Source organism: Puma concolor, chromosome B4 (genome assembly GCF_028749965.1).
Source record: "Puma concolor isolate L17-30 chromosome B4, mPumCon1.1.hap2, whole genome shotgun sequence".
NCBI classification, from domain to species: Eukaryota; Metazoa; Chordata; class Mammalia; order Carnivora; family Felidae; genus Puma; species Puma concolor.
The window spans coordinates 40907898-40929463 of record NC_141673.1 but is presented as its reverse complement, the minus strand read 5'-3'; the positions used below and the strand labels follow the sequence as shown (position 1 = coordinate 40929463).

Genomic DNA, 21566 nt, shown 5'->3' with positions numbered 1-21566 from the left:
TTAAATGAGTGATCTGACAGCCATGCCCTTGACCTTGCACTATTTGAAAAGCCTTCCGTGTTTGCGCTGCGCTGGATTAATATAAGAATAAGACAAACCACAAAACATGGTATCATTTTTTTCTAGAGATACCGTGCTGCAACTCTTAATCCTCTGCTTGTACATACTGACCCCAGGCAGTGGCTAGGATAGCATCTGCAAACTAACGCCCCAAAGCAAAATTTGCCAAGTGCAAATAGACAAGAAAGGTAATTTCTGTCCTCTTTGCAGCTGCGAAGCTCATTCAAACAAGCCTTTGGGAAGAAAAAGTCCACCAAGCCTCCTTCCTCACATTCGGACATTGAAGAGCTTACAGACTCATCCCTTCCAGCATCCCCTAAATTGCCCCATAATGCAGGTGACTGTGGGTCCGCGTCCATGAAGCCCTCACAATCCGCCTCAGCGTAAGTCACTCCGTCAGCAGGATGCTGAAGTATTTTTCAAAAGCAACTTTGGGCCAAGCCCATGTTTGTGTTCTAAACGCAGTCCGGTTGTACTTTCACAGCGGCAACACCATCTGTGCCGATCGTTTTCAGATCTTCCTTAGAACTATGGACAGCATTTGTTTCTCCTTTGCTTTTCACATATTAGAACTGGCATGTTTTTGAAGTTCATTCTCCACTTTTATGAGTCATTTATTCTCACTTCTTTTCACTTGCGTTTGTCCGTGTATCTGTCTCACTGTGCATTCAATGCAGGTCACCCCTTGTCTGGCCACCAAAGAAACGGCAAAATGGCCCTGTGATCTACAAGCATAGATCCCGGTAAAATGGCGTGTGATGCATGAAATTTGCAAAGACCCAGATTCTAACCTAAGCAGCGTCTGCTTTTGCTCTTTCTAAAACCACTCACATGCATTTCAATGATAAAAACCTCTGTCTTTCTCTTTTTGAAGTCAAAGCTGTTTTCCTAAAACCAAGCTGTAATCCATTTGTCTTTAATTCCACGAGATAATCTAGCATAGCATTTTTATCATTGCTATTTGTTGTTACAAGAATGAATGAAACCTTTGGATGTAGAACATGTACTCGATGTGGTGATTCCTTGTTTTAGATACTATTTGAATCAAATTTTCTTGACTGTGACTAGCAGAGAACTCTCACGTAGCACAGAGCCACTAGTAGGACCATTTAAGACATTTGTAGATCCTAGATAATTCCATCACGTGTATAGGAAGGAGGAACATAACACTATCATTTTGGTAAGAAACAAACAAAGCAAAAATGTAGTCCTCGCATTTTAAATGGAAGAGATATCAGTTAATATAAAACAAGTTCTTTCACCATATTTCCTGCAAAACTGCCCACAAGACAACAATAACAAAATAATAAAGAAATAATGTATATGACTTTTAGGTAGCCCTCGACTAGCCTGCTTGCATGGGTTGAAACCTGTGATTTAGCTTCATTAGTCCGATCTCCTAAATCAGCTGAGCCTACCAGGAGGGTTGTATAACCCTCCTCCATGAGTTAAATATCCAAAACTAATCTCTCTGATTTATTTTCTACAATATCTATATTGGATTTTCATGGTAACTTGAAGACATTGTTGTGGCAAATAATGTTATTCTTTGGCGGTTTACAAAAAAAAAAAGAAAAATAAATCAATGTTTTAAGAATATCATAACTGCTTTAAAAAAAGAATGTTTCATAAGCTGCAAATAGAGATTTAAGTCCCTTGAACAATGGTAGAATGAAATGGTGTCATACTATGACTCCACAGCCCCATGAATATGAGCAACAAGGGAATTTTGAAGATTACTTGGTATTCAGTAATAATGGATTGTTTTTAAAGTTCAGAAAATAGGAAGAAAGGATTAAAGGAAAAAGACAGCTACTGTTTTCAGTTTTGAACCTGTGAATGTGTTGCCGTTTGTAAAACTCTTTCTCCTTCTCTTTAGGTATTGCTGGTAGCAAATAACTTCTGTAGCTGCTGGATAATATTGCAGCTCAGCCTTAAAAGAAGCACTGCTTTTCCGAATCCTCCGGCTTTCCCCTACCGCTGATTTTGTGTTTGTTTCCTTCTTTAGGATCTGTGAATGCACCGAGGCTGAGGCAGAGATAATTCTGCAGCTGAAGAGCGAACTCAGAGAAAAGGAATTAAAATTAACAGATATCCGACTGGAGGCCCTCAGCTCTGCTCATCACCTTGACCAGATCCGGGAAGCCATGAACCGGATGCAGGTCAGTGCTGAAACACCTTCAAGGAACAGAGGAGAGATTGAAAATATTGTTTATTTTCCACTCTTGGTTATTATAAAAACAAATCTCACTTTTAAACCCACTGTGGAAACACAGTCTGTTTATTCAGTCTTTGCACCTCATTTCTTAATACTGAATGGAGCATTTTGTCAAATCCAAGACTGGAATGAGGAGCACAGACTGGCCAGTTGCACTCAAGGGCCATTCAAGACACGTGTACTAGTGACTGGATTCACTTGAGGGCCGGGTTTTTTTTTTAAATTTTTTTTTTTCAACGTTTATTTATTTTTGGGACAGAGAGAGACAGAGCATGAACGGGGGAGGGGCAGAGAGAGAGGGAGACACAGAATCGGAAACAGGCTCCAGGCTCCGAGCCATCAGCCCAGAGCCTGATGCGGGGCTCGAACTCACAGACCGCGAGATCGTGACCTGGCTGAAGTCGGACGCTTAACCGACTGCGCCACCCAGGCGCCCCGAGGGCCGGGTTTTTAAAGGAACTACTACAACCCTTGTGTCTACACTTTTCCACGATTTGCCTTTGTGTTGTTTTTTTTCCGTTCTTTTGACATCTGACTTTCAATTACTTTTACCTGTTTTCTATTGGGAAAAAAACGTAATGAGGAAACTACAGAAATTTAACACAAGCCTTCTAAATCTGCAAAGTAACAGTGGTGTGGAAGGCCATCTGTAAAAGTAAAGCTTTTGTATTTTGGGGAAGCATCTGAAGGCTAATTTCAGAACCAGGCTGGGCTCAGACTAAGTTTTCATTTTATTATTGTAAACCAGTCATCACTCCGTACCACAGTTGACTGAAATAAGAAAAACTCACTGCTGAGCAGATTTATCTGCTACCATATGTATTCATCAAAAGGTTTTTGTTGTTTTTATGAGCTTAGTGCTCCATTTTGAAGGAACAACAACTTTTCAGATGTTGGATGGAATTCTGCAGTAATGTTAAGTCACCTTATTGATACTGTTTCTGTTTTGCTCGGGTTGTCGACTCTACGTGAGTTCAGACTATTACAAATGACGTTATTTACCTGTGAGATTTAACAATGCATTTAAAATGAGAAATTTTGCAAACTCTTCAAATATATGACTCTTAATTCAAATGGGACCAAGTCCTAGAAGACCCCTCAAATATATGATACATTCAAAAAATACTTATATAAATTCTAAGGGTTAGTGTGTCTATATTCGTGAATACATGAATCTATGTATGTATGTAAGAAACAGAGACTAGGTTAATAATTTACCTTCTTTGGAAGAAAATCCTGTTTTAATAATCTATATTTGTTTACTTAACATATCACCACATGCTTTATTTAATAAACAAAATAATTACCTCTGATGAAAGAGTTGGTGCCATTTTCTCACACAAACTGGCCGGATTTTGTTTTCCTGTATTTTCCGTCTTCACAACAGAATGAAATTGAAATACTGAAGGCCGAAAATGACCGCCTGAAGGCAGAAACTGGTCACGCAGCTAAGCCTGCTCGTCCTCCGTCAGAGTCCTCAAGTAGTTCGTCCTCCTCATCTTCACGCCAGTCACTAGGACTTTCTCTGAACAACCTGAATATCACAGAATCTGTTACCTCAGGTAATTTTGTGCACACACCTGCCTGAATGAAATCATGCCTATGATTTCATGAGGGGAGAGGGGGCTGGCATTGGAGAATCGTGCCCACCGCTGTTCTTAAACTCACTCTCCTAAACATGTTAGCACTCTGAATTCTCAGAAATAGTCCTATTCTTCTCCTAAAAATGTATTCTACTCTGTTATATTTTTAAAAGAATATGCTCTGTGAAAGAGTGACAGACGTAAGACATAATGGTTTCCATATCATTTTAAAAAATTGTGCTTGAGAAATACTTCCTTGGTGATTACAAACACAATAAAGAAATGATATTCTCAGTGGTGATCGTTAGTATTTATGAATATAATGCTAATAATCCCACACAGTCGTACAGTATTTTAAGTGTACAAAGCCCATTTACGAGTGCATCAGGACCTATTCCTAAATTTGACCAGATGATTGTGCATGACGTTACCTGGAGAGAACATAATGCTAGTACATCACAGTTCTATTAAATTTTCAACAAATGTAAAGAATTCACTGGATTCTGTTATTGTGTGCAGCGGTACTAATGATGGAACCAGGGTACAGTTTTACTTCATCGCAAATAGAATCATATGACATAATGTTGTCTTCGTATCTGATGAACTATCAGTTATAAAGTATATAGCAGTGAATCATTTTATGTACATAAGATTTAGTTTAGGAAAGAGTTACATGAAGATCTGTGGTAATTGCAAAGCATAGCCACCAGATGACGCTTGGAAACCAATGATATGCATGTTCCTGGGTAACTTTGGATTCCATTATACAACTATATAGTTCTTCCCGGCTTGCCTTAAATTACACTAAAATAGAGATGAAGAAGAGAAACAGAGATACAGCATGCTGATATTGATGAAAATTTGTAATAAGTCATACCTCTTCTAAAAAGTCAGAATGTTAACAATTCTGTTACATCTGCTGTTCATAATGTAAAATGAAGGGCTTAAATATATAACTTGCTTTCTTCTTAGAAGAGGCAAGTGGCAACTAAAAGACAAGTAGGAACTCCCTGAAATTCAGGAAAACACTGTATATAACATTTGGCAGGTATTGGGGGAGGGAAATGAATTCTGAGACTAAGCATCAAGTAAAACCAATGTTAGTAGCCAAGAAGAAACAGAGAGAGGTCATAATTAAACGAACTTAAAAATCATTCAGCAGAATCAAACTATGGGACTATGGTCGTAACTTGAATGTGTAAATTGTCTGTAAGGTGTCATCATCCACACTCTTCAAAAGATGTCAACAAAGAAAAAAAAAAAAACAAAACTTTAAATGTATAGATTCTGGTGGCCCTGAGCAAAATCCTATATGTTGTCCGTGATGAGCCTAACAGAGAAGTGAAAGTAGGGTCCACAGCCAAAGGCAGTCAGTGTCTGTGTCCTCGCTGGACTCCTTAAGGAAAGACGAGCAAGGGCTGGTACCTTAATGGCAGGATTTCACTGCTTGTTATGTGATACTGTTTTATCTCATGGAAATACAGTAAAGTTTAAAGGAGGCACAGTTAGTACTAAAGATAGTTTAGAAACAGAAGCCATGTAAAAATGAAACTAAAAATTCATGTCTAGGAAAAACTAAAACTCATAAAGATAAATATAAAATATAATAAATCAAATTTATAATCTCTGTATTCATCAGCCTGAAAATACTGATGTCCGTGAATCAGAATTTGGGGCAAATGTTTTGAGGGGGTTTCAAAGATGTACTTTTTAAGTATACATTTTATCTTTAGTTCTATATTATTTTATTTCTTTAATCATTTTTCATTAGTGATAATTGTATCTGAATTAAAAAAAAAACATTAAATCACATGACTAGGATACTGTTTTCATTGTCCTCACTCTTGTTTAGTGGATTCAGAATTGGAAATCAAAAATGCCTTTATGCTGTGGCTTTTTAACAAAAAAAAAAAATTTCTAGGCTTCATGATTAATTTTTTTTTAAAAAGGAGAGAAGTAGGCAGGAGAGTGGATAATTGACAAACTTTCATTTCCTGAAATATAACTACACATTCCATACATCTAGTAAAGACATAAATTTGAAAAGACTTCATTTTTTTTTGTCATAACTTCATTGAATTGTAACCAAAATGGCAGATCTTTTTATTCTTCCTTAAAATATTGACAGAGAACCATAACTTATTTTCCATTAAGGAAACCCCACAGAGAACCCTTACCTCAAATTTGCTGGTTTTCATTTTTTTCTTGGAGTTGTTTCTTCAGGTGATCATCCTGTTGATATGGTGAGGACAGGAGGGGACACGGAGTGAGTCAGGATGTACTCCTCCCACTGTGCGGAGAAGGGATTACAGTAAACACCTGCACAAAGTGAATAGTGGTTACAACAGCTGGCGATATTAAACACTGGGGAAAAAGTGTTGTGAAAGCATTATCTCTTATGGTCTCAGTAACCCTATGAAGTAAGGGCTGTTTGAGCCCCATTTTACAGATGAGGAAACCAACACTTAGGAAAGAAACTATAATGATTTGTTTGAGATCATGCAACTAGTAAGATGTAGAGTTAATATTTGAACCCAGGTCTGGATGAATCCAGCATCTGATCTTTTAACTCCCATACTCTTTTCCTTTAAGTAGCCGTATGAGAAGCCAAGGACAGTCATTCATTCATTTACTGGTAGACATGTACGTCACTGCCTTCAGGAAGAATTTCACAGTCTGGCAGTTTTTAAGAGTGAGCATAAAGTGAAATGAGAAACATGCTCCAAGACAAACTTGGGCAGAGAAGTAGATCAGAAATCAGATTAAATACCTTGATGTGGAGTACTAGGCCACTCATGATCTGGCCCTTAGCTGCCTCCACATCATTCCATACTAGTCCCCCCAACCCCTTGATCTCCACCCTCCTACCACCCAAACCCTTGAACACACATAGCTCTTTCATCAAGGGTTTTGCATTTGTTCTTGTTTTCTGGACCTCTTTTCCTTGGTCTTTACTTGCGTAGCACTTCTCAGCCACCTGGTCTTATCTCCAAATACGACCTCCCCATGGAAGCCTTCTAGGATGCCCTATCTGTGTAGAGCAGCCTCCCTTCAGTTACTCTATTTCACTGCCTCATGCCTTTATTTCTGGCACTTAACACATGCCAAAAGAGCAAGAAATTCATTTTCCTTCTTACCTTTTCACCTGAATGGGTATTCCTTCCCAATACCCAGCACAGTTCCTGGTATCTTTTAGGCTTAAGAAGTATTTTTGAATATTTATGAACATTTAGAACTAATTGAGCAAAGTACTAAAGAGATAGATAATTTGGTCATGGGATACCAGAAATTTACATGCATGCAGCCAACATAAGCCACTCTAAACTTCTAAGAAAAAGAGCAAGAAGATTAAATGACACTTAAAAAAGGGTTTTATTTTTGACTGAGATAAGCAAAAAAGTAAGAGATTGTGAGGATGTTGATCTGGCAAAAGAATTGAATTTCCAGTAGGGAGATTGTCTTTGATATTTTAAAAATTTTTGGCAAAAATATCCATTTTACTCAAAATCTGTGGATGTTTTTATTGTTATGATCTTAAGGCATTTTTTTACTCTTTCCTTTGTGAAATGACATATTCTTAATTATTAAGATAATAGAACCATTCTATTTTCAAAAACTATTTGATTAAATTATTGTTTCTCTGCGAGTACATTCACATCCCTTTTCTCTATAAATTTAGTCACAGTAATTGACTCCCCTTGTCACCAGGCTCATGTGCTCTTTAGCACGTAACTGAGTTCCTTTTTGCACAAAGCACTATCTTCATATTAAACATGGCTCTATAATAACATTATCCTCAAAGCCATATTAAATGTGGCTCTATAGTAACATATATGTGGGATAGTTGACATTAATAATTATCCAAATTGGATGTTAATCTCATATGGTATAGTTTGAAAATTAATCTTCAATTATATTTAAAGGCTGGTGCTTGCAGGTTAGCTAGCTTTATCAGGCTTCTGTAAGTCTTAGCTGATTACTAGAAATACTGTTTTGGTTTTAAAACCATAAGCATAAAGGGTACAGGAGAGTGATAATTAATATACTTCTATAGGGAAGTATAATGCTGTGGTTGAAATTCAGTAACAGTACCTAATAATTATAGATATAAGGTAAGCAGTAACATAGCTGGATATATGCCAAATGCTTAGCACTAATTTTAGTTGACACCCAATCTCAGCACCTTAGCTTTCATAAATTACATGGGTATTGAGCTTGGATATTTTAGGTTGGATAGAAAAACCAAATGGCTTTTCAGTGTGTCACAGTTGCAATGATGGTAACTGAATATTACCCAGGTATTACTCAGACGTGTGTGCAATAGGAAAAGAAACCCTTCATTTCCCCATCTGAGGGCAATGGCCCAGCATGTGAGTGAAGATCTTTGGAAGCAGAAATAAATTCTTAGACTGAACCTTCAGCCCAACCACGGTAATTCATCTTCTTGAAAGCTGAGATTTTTCAAACCAGTTAGGCTAGAATGGGAAGCAAAAAGGCCATATATTCCTACTGATAGATAGAAAACTGTGAGGGAGAAAACAATGATAGTAAACAATTCCAAGCTAATATGACTCTATTGTGTGTGTGTGTGTGTGTGTGTGTGTGTGTGTGCGCACACGCACACGTGTTTACTTACTTCTTTGAAAATTTGGTAGATATTTTGCTCGACGATGCTGGTGATACAACTGGACACAAAGATGGCCGCAGTGTGAAAATTATAGTTTCCATAAGCAAGGGCTACGGCCGAGCAAAGGTATGTTTTTAATCTTAAATTCTAAATATTCCTAAAGGATGAACATGACCGTGAATCAAATGTATCTTATATTGGATATTTGTCCTGGTAAATATGCTATCAGCAGTGTGTATCTTGTCATTCACTTAATATGTCATAAAAGCATGAAAGTTAGGGACTCAAAAGAAATTACATCATTATATAGGGAGAAATATGTCTCAATATCTCATGTTCATTCACTGATGACAATAGTGATTGTCAACCACTCTCATTTCTATCGCTTCAGAAAAGAATCATTATTTTCTTTGACATAAACATCTTGTCTAACATTCTTTTGGTGTCATCTGTAAAATACAGGGGATATTTATGATGTGTAGTAACACGTTGCCAGGGTTGTCAATATAGTTTTTGTACAAAGAAGAGACTATATGCTAGATGAATATTCTAGACACTAGAAAGATGTATTTAATGAACTTAGTATGAAAATTCTATTGATGCTACCTATGTGTCATTTATAAGCAAAGTCTTAGAAGATAAGGCAAATATTTTAATTTTTCTGGAATCAATTATTGCTATCAAATTGACAGTGTCCTTGTGACTCAAGTCTTTTTTGAAAACTATAAATATTATTTCAAGTTGAGTTTGTAGTCGAGTGGCCAAGAATACAAATCTGCAAGTATCTGAATTTGTTCCCATCAAACAGAAAAACAGAAAAGTCCTTTGGAATTTTAAAATAGTTGAAATATTGAAGTTTAAAAAGTAAGATAGCACTTGTGAATTTTTACACTGAGAAAATATTCCAAGAAGTCCAATGCCATAAACTTTCTTCTTGAGCTGTAGATTTTTGCTTGATTTTCCCAAGTGGGTCTTCATGTGAAAGATTCTAATAGTCTCAGTGAAGCTTAAGCTATCTCTAATTTGAAAGCAGCTACTTACAAAGCATTGTATGAACACATTTGTTTTGACTGGGTTATAATACTACTAGAAAGCAAGTTTTCCATTTTAACATAATTCTAAAAGGCAATGTTTTTGAACATTGAAAGGAATTGTTTTAGTCTTCTTGGGCTGCCATAACAAAATACCATAGACTGGCTGTATTACATATAAAAAATTTATTTTCACACCATGGTAAAGTCCAAGACCAAGGGGCTAGCTAATTTGGTTTCTAGTGAGGACTCTTTCATTGCGTTGCAGATAGCCATCTCTCAATATGTCTTCACATGTCTTTTCCTCAGTGTGTGTACTTGGGGAGAGGGAAAGTTGGGTGTCTCCCTCTCCCCACCCCCCGCCACTTATGAGGTCACTAATGCCATCATGAGAGCGCCATTCTACTGACTTAACCTGATTACCTCCTAATGGCTTCATTTCCAAATATCACACAGGATTGTGTCTTTAACATGTGGATTTGGGAAAGACACAAACACTCAGTCCATAAGAGTAGTAAAAAAAAAAAAAAAAAAATCACAATGGTTTGTTGTGAATTTCTTAACCTTTTCTGAAAAAGGTATTGACTTCTAACTTGGATTATATCTAAATAGTGGTAATAATCATTTACCCTTATAGAGGCAAATGTTATAGATGAAGAAATCAAGGCTTCTTGATGAGATGGCTAGGTGACTTACCTAAAGTCACATTTCTTAAGTGAGGTGGTAGATATTGTGCATTGTAGAATCCTTATCTTCTAATATCTGATTCAGTTGTTATTCTACCACCTCTTGAGGATAATACAGTTAGTGACTAGAACCAAGATTGTAACATAGCAACTAGCTAATTATATCTACTGGAGTCATGATCACTATTTTATGTAACCATTTCCAGTCATCATAAAAGAGGCCCCACTCAGACTATAAATCTCGAATTGTTTATTTGTCCAATATATGTAAAAAGTCCTCAAAATCCCATCCCACAAAAAAAGATAATAGGGGCACCTGGGTGGCTCAGTCAATTGAGTGTCCAACTTAGGCTCAGGTCACGATCTCACCGTCTGTGAGTTTGAGCCCCTCATCGGGCTCTGTGCTGACAGCTCACAGCCTGGAGCCTGCTTTGGATTCTGTGTCTCCCTTTCTCTCTGCCCCTCCCCTGCTCGTGTTCTGTCTCTCTCTCTATCAAAAATAAATACACATTAAAAATTTTTTTTCAAAAGAAGATACTAAATTTGGGACCATTCTTTGCTCGATAAAATGGCTCCTGTAGGATTCCCTGACATGTTCTTGTAGTAAATTTTTTGATAAATTCAAAGTGGAAACTGTTTTTGTAAATATGTGAAGGCCATGCTACTGTGGATAACTTAGTTTTAAAAGCTGGATTTGATATCATCTAAATCAATACATGAAAACAACCTGAATTTTAGACTTAACAAAGATCAGGCCACAAAATTAGTAGGAGGAAGTTGTAGGTCTCATATGAAATAGTTCTCTTGCCTCTCGATCACCATTTCCCTTCTACCAAGCTGCATCTACTCAAGAAGGCACCCGCTGCATTAAAGCAAAAGACTATTTTCCCTATTACCAAACAGGTCATGAATTAGTTTTCCATACCACTTCATCTCATCTCTTTCTTTCTTGTTTTTGTTATTATTGATGTTACCTTGTTTGTTTGTTTAGTTAGTTTGTTGGGGTGTGTTTTATTTTATATAATATACCATGCAGGTCTGTTACAATAAGACCTATAGGCTTAATAAACATTTTAGTCCTTAGTAGTAGTACATTAATATGTTTTAGTAGGAAATGTAGTAATAAGACATATGACTGGGTTTTATTGGGTTCTCTTTGTTCTTATTTAGGATCAGAAGTCTCAGGCCTATTTGATAGGATCCATTGGTGTTAGTGGAAAAACCAAGTGGGATGTCTTAGATGGTGTAATCAGACGTCTCTTTAAGGTAAGTTGTACAAAATTTCCTGATACTAAGTTTCACATATGTTTTATTTTACATGCTTTCCTTAGCTTTAATAACGTGGACTTTGCTTTTCCTACCTCCCTTTCAAATAGTAAGGAAAGCTTTCTCGTTGTGCTGTGTGATATTAATAATTCTTTTATTGCCCATTTCAAAAATCTTGACAGCTAGTTTCATATCCCCAGGAGTTTTGTATTTGTAGTAGATGAGTTGAATCTCTGTTTTGACTTCCTTTTTTGTGTGTATCATTTTAGGAATATGTGTTCCGAATTGATACATCCACTAGCCTTGGTCTGAGCTCGGACTGCATTGCTAGCTACTGTATAGGAGATTTAATTAGATCCCATAGCCTAGAAGTGCCTGAACTGCTGCCTTGTGGATATCTTGTTGGAGATAATAACGTCATTACTGTGAACCTGAAAGGTAAAAAGAAAAATGAAAAGAAAAACACAACTGTATCTTTTAGCCAACATTTCTTTCTCCTTCCTTCCTTCCTTTCTTTCTTTCTTTCTTTCTTTCTTTCTTTCTTTCTTTCTTTCTTTCTTTCTTTCTTCCTCTTTGTTTGCAATTTCACTTCAAGTTTTCGTTACTTGAAAGCTCTCTTAACCACATCAATGGTTTTAATATGAAACAAGACATACTTATTTTTAAAACACTAAAATCTTACTAAAACACTAAAACCCTACTAAAAACACCAAAATTGAAGTAAATGAAATTCTTTGAGTTCTGGGATGTGAAATTTTGAAGATTCTCTAAGACTCAAGAAGAGGAATGTGGTGAGGGAATTTCAAATTTCTAGGTTTTCTCCAGTACCATCTTTCATTTAGGGAGGATTCAAATAATTCATTGCATATCCCAAAGTAATATATTCATCACTGTATCTTTGATTTTAAAATATGTGTGTGTACCCAATAAATACCCACTGGGGATAGAGAATAGATGTTAAGAATCGGGGATGAGAAATTCTGTTTGCTTTGGATGATGTGATTAATTATAGGCAAATGGAATATCTAAAGTATACTTGTCTCCATAATTCCTTGCTCATATATGTTAAAGAGCCAGAGCACATCTACATAAACTGGATTAATAGAGGAATTTGCCAATATTTGATTTTGTGATTAAGGTGCTTAGGTTAGTAAAAGGAGATACTGTTGCTCTGCTTCTTAATTCCTTGCCAAATATCACAGTTTCTATTCTTCAAAAGCTTAAGTGGTTGTACAGCTAGGATTTGTAATGAGAGATAGGAGAAAACAAAGAGAAGGGAAAAATAGAAAGAAAAGGGAAGAATGTACACATATGCTTTAATATTTACATTTATTCTTAACAAAACTATCACCTTCAAAGGCAAGGAAAATATTATGATAGAAATTATAGTAATTCTTCCATTTCTGTCTGGAAACCTACTTGGGAAACATGAAGTAGACAATAGAGCTAAGCCTGAACCAAAGGAAACAGCTAACTTTCTTTGGGATGTTCACTCTGCCTTATTACTGATGTGTTTGTTTGTTTGTTTATGGGGGGGGGGCTAAAACGGCAGCACACGGTTGTGAGATAGAAATATCAAGGAAAGAATTTTACAAGGCCTGCATCCCTGAAACTAATAACTCTGTTGTCAGCACTGTATTTTAAATCCCAGCTTATGTAGAACAATAAGGCATGCTATTCCCTTTGTTTCTTCCTTCAGGGGTAGAAGAAAACAGTTTGGACAGTTTTGTTTTTGATACACTGATTCCTAAACCAATTACCCAAAGGTACTTTAACTTGTTGATGGAGCATCACAGAATTATACTCTCGGGACCTAGTGGTACTGGAAAGACCTATTTAGCAAACAAACTTGCTGAATATGTAATAACCAAATCTGGAAGGAAAAAAACAGAGGATGCAATTGCCATTTTTAATGTGGACCACAAGTCAAGTAAGGTAAGTCACAAACTCCTAAGAGAACTGTCATTGTTTACTTATGGATTTAAGTGTCTTAAGCAATTAAGCTATAAGATTGTGTGAGACCCATTACCCAATTTGAACATGGAGACATATCTATCTCTGACTAAAACTGAAATCTGATGGATGACGTCACCCTGTTTCATGAATTTGAGCAAGACTGATACTCAGTAGCATTCACTTATCAGGCAACTTCACAAGCATTGGGAATATACAGAAGAAAATGATGGTCTCTATTGTCCGATTTCTCTTAGACATCCATTTAAGAGGTGTTGGAGTAGAAAGAGATCCATGCAGAGTTCTATAGAAGCAAGAGGGAAGAATAACTCTTCTGTAAGAATTAGAGCTTTATAAAAAGTTAACTTGACCTGTATCTTAACAAATAGGTGGGAATAAACTGGGGTATTATAACAAAGGGGATATGGGTATGATTAGAATAGTCTAAGCAGAAATTCTGGGAACAGCAATTTGCTTACATTATATTTCTATTAGAATTTCTGCTTAGGAACCTTAGGAAATTGAACGATATTTCATGTTGCCATCAACTAAGTTCTAATGTACCATAATAATCAGCTTGAACACTCTCAGCTATTAAATAGGCATGAGGAAGCTATAAAACCTAGCCAGTAATTTCATATATTATGAATAGAATAAGGAATTCTAAACAGAAAATTGTTAATGTTTAACATATTCCTGACATTATAATATTTTTGCCTGTAATAATTAATTACTTCCTCAATCAATTTAACCTAAGCATCTCTTAGGAAACTGTATCTGTTATAAGCAATAACTTGATGGAATCCACATGATATTGGGTCATGTTATTTTTCCAAAGATAACCTGGTTAGATGATCCAAACTGACCCAGTCTCTCAGAAGCTTCAGCCCTACAATTTTTCAGAAATAAACACACGAAAGCAACCCAAACCCACTGGATTCTTGAAATAAACCAGACGTATAGCTTAGTAAACAAAACATTCTTAATGGTATGAATAGCTATATACTAACAAACTGGACAACCTAAGAGAAATGGAAAAGCTTTTAGAAACATACAACTTGCTACAACTGAACCAGGAAGAAATGGCAAATCTGAATAGACCAATTACTAGTAAAGGGATTGAAGCAATCATCAAAAATCTCCCAAAGAAGAAAAGCTTAGGACCACATGACTTCACATGTGAATTTTATCAATCATTTAAAGAACACCAATACAAACTCTGCTGAAAATCTGAAGATGAGGGAACATTCCAGAACTCATTCTATGAGGCCAGCATTATCCTGACACCACTAGGAAAGAAAACTACAGGCAATATCCCTGATGAATATAAACGTAAAAATTCTCAATAAAAATACTGGCAAATCAGGGGCGCCTGGGTGGCTCATTCAGCTGAGCGTCCAGCTCTTGGTTTCAGCTCAGGTCATGATCTCACAATTTATGAGTTCGAGCCTCCTGTCGGGCTCTGCACTGATAGTGCAGAGCCTGCTTGGAATTACCTTTCTCTCCCTCTCTCTCTGCCTCTCCCCTTTTTTCTCTCTCTCACAAAATAAATAAATAAACTTAAAAAAATACTAGCAAATCAAATTCAGTAGCACCTTAAAAGGATTATTCACCATGATCCAATGGGATTTACACCTAGGATACAAAGATAGTTCAGCATATAGAAATTAATTAATGTGATGTGTCACATTCATAGAATGAAAGACAACAGATCATATGATCATCTCAATAGATGCAAAGAAAGCATATGACAAAGTGCAACATCCACTTATGATAAAAACTTTTAACAAATTAGGCATCAAAGAAAAACATCTTAACATAATAAAGGCCATACAGACAAGCCAATGGTTAACCTCATACTCAGTGGTAAAATTTGAAAGCTTTTCCTTTAAGATCAAGACCAAGACAAAGATGCCCACCCTCATCACTTCTATTTCACATAGTATGAGATATCCTAGCTAGAACAATTAGGCAAAAAAAGAAGGGGAAGAATAAAAGGTGTCAGAATTGGAAAAGAAGAAGTAAAATCATCTCTATGTGCAGGTGACATTTTATATATAGAAAATCCTAAAGACACACAAAAAAAACTGTTAGATCTAATCAATGAATTTAGTGGTTGCAAGATATAAAATTAACACACAGAAATCAGTTATGTTTCTATATGCTAACAATGGATTTTCAGAAAAAGAAAGAAAGAAGTTGATCTCATTTATATTAGCATCAAAAACAATAAAATACTTAGAAATAACTTTAAGGAGAGAAAATATCTCTGCTCTGAGAACTACAATGCATTGATGAAAGAAATTGAAGAAGACACAAATAAATGGATAGGTATCTCATGTTCATGGATTAGAAGAATTAGTATTATTAAGGTATCAATAGTAGCATAAGCCATTACAGATTCAATGTAATCTCTATCAAGATTCGAATGCATTTTTTATAGAAGTCAAAAAAAAAAAAAAAACCCACTCATAAAATGTATATGGAACCACAAAAGACTCTGAATAGCCAAAGAAATCCTGAGAAAGAAAAACAAAGCAGGAGCCATCACACTTCCTAATTTCATCTCTACTCTATAGTCATTAAAACAGTATGGAACTGGCACAGCAACAGACATGTAGAATTGACAGACACAATGAAACAGAATCAAAAGCCTGAAAATAAATCCAAGCATATACCATTATCTAATGCTGGATAAGGGAACCAAGAATACTCAATGGAGAAAAGACAGTTTCTGCAGTAAATGGTGCTGGGATAATTAGATATTCACATGCAAAAGAATGAAACTGGGCACATATTTACATTACTCACAAAATTAACTTGCAGTGCATTAAAGATATAAAAGTAAGACCTGAAACCATGAAACCCCTGGAAGAAAACATAGAAATAAAGCTCCTTAACATGGATCTTGATAATGATTTTTTGGTTAAGACACCTAAAGTACAAGCAACAAAATAAAAAAATAAACAAGTAGCATTGTATCAAGCTCAAAACGTCTGTACAGCAAAAGAAACAAAGTGAAAAGGCAACCTATAGAATGGGAGAAAATGTTTACAAACCATCTATATCTGATAAGGGCTTAATATCCAAGATATGGAAAAAACTTATACAACTCAATAGCAACAAAACATTTGACCCAGTTAAAAAGAGGACAAGGGACCTGAATGGATATTCTCCATAAAAGATATACAAAAGGCCAACAGGTACATGAAAAGATGCCCAATATCACTAACCGCTAGGGAAATGAAAATTAAAACCACAAAAAGGTATCACCTCATGCCTGTTAGAATGGACATCATCAGAAAGACAAGACGTGATAAATACTAGTGTGGAAGTAGAGAAAAAGAAACCCTTGTACACTCCTGGTGGGATTGTTAATTGGTATACTCACTATGGAAAATAGTACAGAGGATCCTCAAAAAGTTAAAAATACTGCCATATGATCCAGCAGCTCCACTTCTGGGAATATATGCAAAGGAAATGAAAACACCAACTCAGAAACGTATCTGCACCTTCCCATGTCCATAGCAGCATTATTTACAATAGCCAAGACATGAAAACAACTCAAGTGTCCATGGAAGGATAGATGGATTTAAAAAATGGTATATTTGATGGAATTCTAATAATATAATGGAATATTATTCATCCATAAAAAAATGAAGAAATCCTACCATTTGCTACAACATAGATGGACCCTGAAGTCACTATGCTAAGTGAAATAAGTCAGAGAAAGACAAATATGTATGATCTCACTTATATGTGGAATCTCAAAACAAAACAAAAAAAATTACCTGAGGTAGAGTATGGAGAGATGGAAATTGTAGGAAAATGGTTAAAAGGTACAAACTTCCACTTACAGGGTAAATAAATACTAGTGTTGTTATATACAACATGATGACCACGGCTAACCCTGCTGTATGATATATATGAGAGTTGTTAAGGGAGTAAATTCTAAGAATTCTCATCACAAGAAAAATTTTGTTCTTTTTTTCTTTTCTTTTTATCAGATCTATCTGAGAAGGTGGATGTTAGCTGAACCTGTTGTAATCATTTTACAATATGTATAAACCAAAACATCATGCTATTCATCTTAAACTTATACAGTGATGTCTGTTAATTCTTTCTCAACAAAAATGTTCTTAACGAAGTAGTTTTTTAAGTCCCTATCACTGACCACCTGTGGAATATACAGCAGATTGTTGAATTTCCTTTGCCATGGTTTTCCCAACTGTAATATGGTCATGGCAAAAGCTAAGTGTCTGTGTGTCTGTGTGTGTGAGAGAAAAAGGGAGAGAGAGAGTGGAGGGAAGGGAGACAGAGGGGGTAAGGGAGAAAAGGATCGAGAGAGCAGGGGAGGGACAAAAGGAAGAAGAGAGAGAGAAATAACAGTACAGGTAGCAAACACAATCAGTATAAGGGTCGCCTGCAGTTATTAATTATATAATTAATGTAAATAGCTTTCAATAAATATTTCTTTCACAAGTACAGACCCATACAGACACCAGCCCCCAGATACACACATAGACCTTTGTTGAAAATTATCTTGTATGTACTTTTCACAGAGAACAGTGATGTACATAAAACATGCTGGGATCTCTTAAAGTTAAATAAACGTTATAGCACATGAATTCTGAATAATTCCTTGGAACTCAGCACCATTCGAATTGTGGTTGAACCACCCATTTTCATTTCAACCAAGGAGAGGCATGTAATCTGCGGCAGAATATTTGGCCCTTCTCTCAGCAGAAGTAGGAAGAGCTCAGTTGTTTGTTTGCTCCAGTCTACGTTTTTTTTTTTTTTTAAATTTTTTTTTTCAACGTTTATTTATTTTTTTGGGACAGAGAGAGACAGAGCATGAACGGGGGAGGGGCAGAGAGAGAGGGAGACACAGAATCGGAAACAGGCTCCAGGCTCTGAGCCATCAGCCCAGAGCCTGACGCGGGGCTCGAACTCACGGACCGTGAGATCATGACCTGGCTGAAGTCGGACGCTTAACCGACTGCGCCACCCAGGCGCCCCTACAGTCTACGTTTTTAATGCTTCCTGTGAATCTTGGGTCTCCTCAGAACTTTACTTAAAAAGCATTTACCACCAGTATTTTTCTTTTCAGCCAGAATGAAGAAAGGATTATGTCCCTTAGCCATCTTCAGTGTGTTCTTTGGATTTCCCCCAACGTTGTTGTGATAGAACTCTTGAGAAGTTTCTTTATGAAAGGCAAACAAACAAACAAATAGTTGTAAAAGGAGAAGAACAGAGTTATTACAACTTCTTTTGATAAAATTGCGGATCACTTAAAATCAAGTTTTTAATCAACTGGAGTGATTTGGGCTTCATTAGGATGTAGTTTAACATGGCATGATATAGTCAGTTAATTTATACTAATAAAATGTATGCTTCTAAAATTACTTACACTTAATTTGCACTTATAAAATTTGCCTCACACCCAAACCCACTATTATATATAGGTTCTTTTTATTTCAGTTTAAAAAAAAAGGCTTAGTGTTTGGAGATGTTCTTAATAATATTATATAAATCTTTAAAAAAAAATTTGACCAAATATTACCAACACTCTTGTTTTCTTCTTGTTCTGAATAAAATCACTTGTGTCATTAATGGGTCAGTTTAATGTTTCTCATTACAATATAATGAAAAATCATTGCCGAGAGCATTGGAACAGAATGAATGATGCTAGGAAACAATAATAGGAAAAACCCGTGGACAAATCAGGTGGCATTTGGCACCAAGAAAGCACAAAATACAACTAACAAATGTTTATTGTTTCTTTCTGTTTATAAGATATGAATGAGCTGTGGGCAGCGCTGGATACAATTCTTGCTAGAGAATTTAGGCAATTCTTGCCAAGTTACCAGAGAATCCACAGTGGTTTTTGTTTGCTTTGCTTTGCTTTTTTGTGAGGTGGGGGTGGTGGGACGGCTATAAAGGACTAGGGATGACTAGCTGAGACTGAGGGACAGCTGCTAGCAGTGTGGAGTTACTAAAGTAACGTGTGAATGAGGCATGAAATAATAGACCCCATCTCTGAAAAATGAAGCCGTGTAATGGCTGACGTGCATTATGCTTTGCTGCAGATAACACGGAAGAGACAAAGCCAAAAGGCACTTGCGGATTAAAAAAAATCGAACAATAAAACCATGAAATGGAAAAAATCTTTTCATGTGTTCGGTACCTCTGCATCTTACATTCTGTCCTCTTCCCATTGTCCCAGCCCTCCCTCAAACTGCCAGCTGGAATGTTTTGATCGAGAGCGGTACACATAAACAATTACACTTTGTGACATTTGATGTAGCGGGCCCAGAAGGCTAGAGATGGATTTAGTAAATAATACGTGGCCAGCTGAGAACACTTGGAATGTTAGGTAGGAAAAGATCAGAAAACTGGACTTGGCAGATTCATTTTTGATGTGTCTGGAGTCAAAACCAGAGAAAGCAATGATCAACAGTTTTATATAACTGCAGGTTTCCATGTGTATTTTCAAAGTATGAGATTCATCTCATTATCAGTGTCCATCTGGTAGATATACCTGTTTTCCTTTGCTTAATTAGATCTTGGACATGAAACTTTTAATGCTAATGCATCAATACTTCAATCTAACATTTAAAACCAATTAAGCTACAGCGGGGATCATAAAGTGATTTCAAAGGGGTCTGAGAAAAACTCTTTTAAGTTATATGACAAAATTATTTGTGTATCCGTATTTCCACTCGCAACTGGCCTACAGCTTTCATTAGGTACCCAAAGAGGTCTACTACCTTTCTCAAGATGAGAGAATTATAATAGAATCTAATGGCCCTTCTTTTCCAAAATCACTCAGTGATGTCTTAATTACCAAGTTCATTGCCCTTGGCATCTTTTCTCTCTCTCTGGTTTTTGCTGATGTATAGCAAATTGCTGTAGGTAATCTTCCCTTTCTAGAAATCCCTCTAATTTTCATGATTTATAATTCTCTCCGGGTTTTCTTCTTTCCCTCTAGTAAGCTCTTTAAAAGTCTCGTTCACTGACTGTTTTCCTTCACCTACCAGTAAATGAAAATATACCCCAACATTCTATTATCTCCCATTTGTTTTCCCCTGGATGACTCTCCTGGTTTCAACTTGTGTTGACTCCAGTTGGACACTGTTAGCCATGCCGACTCTTCCAAATAGTAGGCCTTTCCCTTAGCTTACACATATGTTTCTATCAGCATACGAGGTGCACATATTTAGAAAACCCAGTTTCAGCTCTGAAAAATATTAAATCCATCTTTTTCCATCCATCTCCAGTACCACCACCCTCCCACCCAAATTAACACTTATCACTTGGATGACTGCAATTGTCTTCTAATTGCTTGATTCAAAAGTTCTATTAAATTTTCCTTTTCTCGGGGCGCCTGGGTGGCGCAGTCGGTTAAGCGTCCGACTTCAGCCAGGTACGATCTCGCGGTCCGGGAGTTCGAGCCCCGCGTCAGGCTCTGGGCTGATGGCTCAGAGCCTGGAGCCTGCTTCCGATTCTGTGTCTCCCTCTCTCTCTGCCCCTCCCCCGTTCATGCTCTGTCTCTGTCCCAAAAATAAATAAACGTTGAAAAAAAATTTTTTTTTAAATTTTCCTTTTCTCTTTATGCATTTATCCCTTCACCTCATGGAAAACAGAATATTTTTCCACTGTTGAAGTCTGACTGCATTAAAATCCTGCAATGTTTTCCCACTGCTTTCCATACTAGATCAAAAATCTTCCCACACTTCTACTATCCCTACTGAATCCCATAGTGTCTCTTGGCTTCAACAATTTTGTTATTCTCTTTGACTGGTTTCTGTTCCTCCTTTACACTATACTTACCATACTTTGAAATCATGATCCTGGCTACATTGCTCAGAACCCCAGACAAACATTCAATGTTTCTTTGTTGCTGACGGGAAAAGTCCGGTAACCTTTCAAATCATTCAGGGTTGCAAACTCTTCTTTCCAATTTACTTACCATTATTCATATACGCAAAACATATTCTACTAGTTCTTTCCTGCTTGGATACTACGTGTGTGTGTGTGTGTGTGTGTGTGTGTGTGTGTGTGTGCGCGCGCGCGCGTGCACTTCGGCCTTTGATTATTCTTCTCCCTCTAATTGGAAAGCTCTTCTTCCACTTTTTAAGT

General features: G+C 36.6%; 1 protein-coding gene across 9 annotated transcripts in view; it reads left to right on the top strand.

Annotated features, from left to right (window-relative positions):
* Positions 1–21566, top strand: part of NAV3 (neuron navigator 3) — a 598387-nt gene that overhangs the window by 559149 nt on the left and 17672 nt on the right. For 8 of the 9 annotated variants that reach the window (XM_086712755.1, XM_025927006.2, XM_086712754.1 and 5 more), the window contains 7 exons: positions 271–443; positions 2069–2222; positions 3666–3840; positions 8517–8614; positions 11376–11471; positions 11741–11909; positions 13171–13406. In XM_086712755.1, coding sequence (XP_086568881.1) covers positions 271–443; positions 2069–2222; positions 3666–3840; positions 8517–8614; positions 11376–11471; positions 11741–11909; positions 13171–13406 — 1101 coding nt within the window. Of the gene's footprint in view, positions 1–270; positions 444–737; positions 804–2068; positions 2223–3665; positions 3841–8516; positions 8615–11375; positions 11472–11740; positions 11910–13170; positions 13407–21566 lie in introns of all 9 variants that reach the window. The other variant, XM_025927005.2, reaches the window with a different exon arrangement.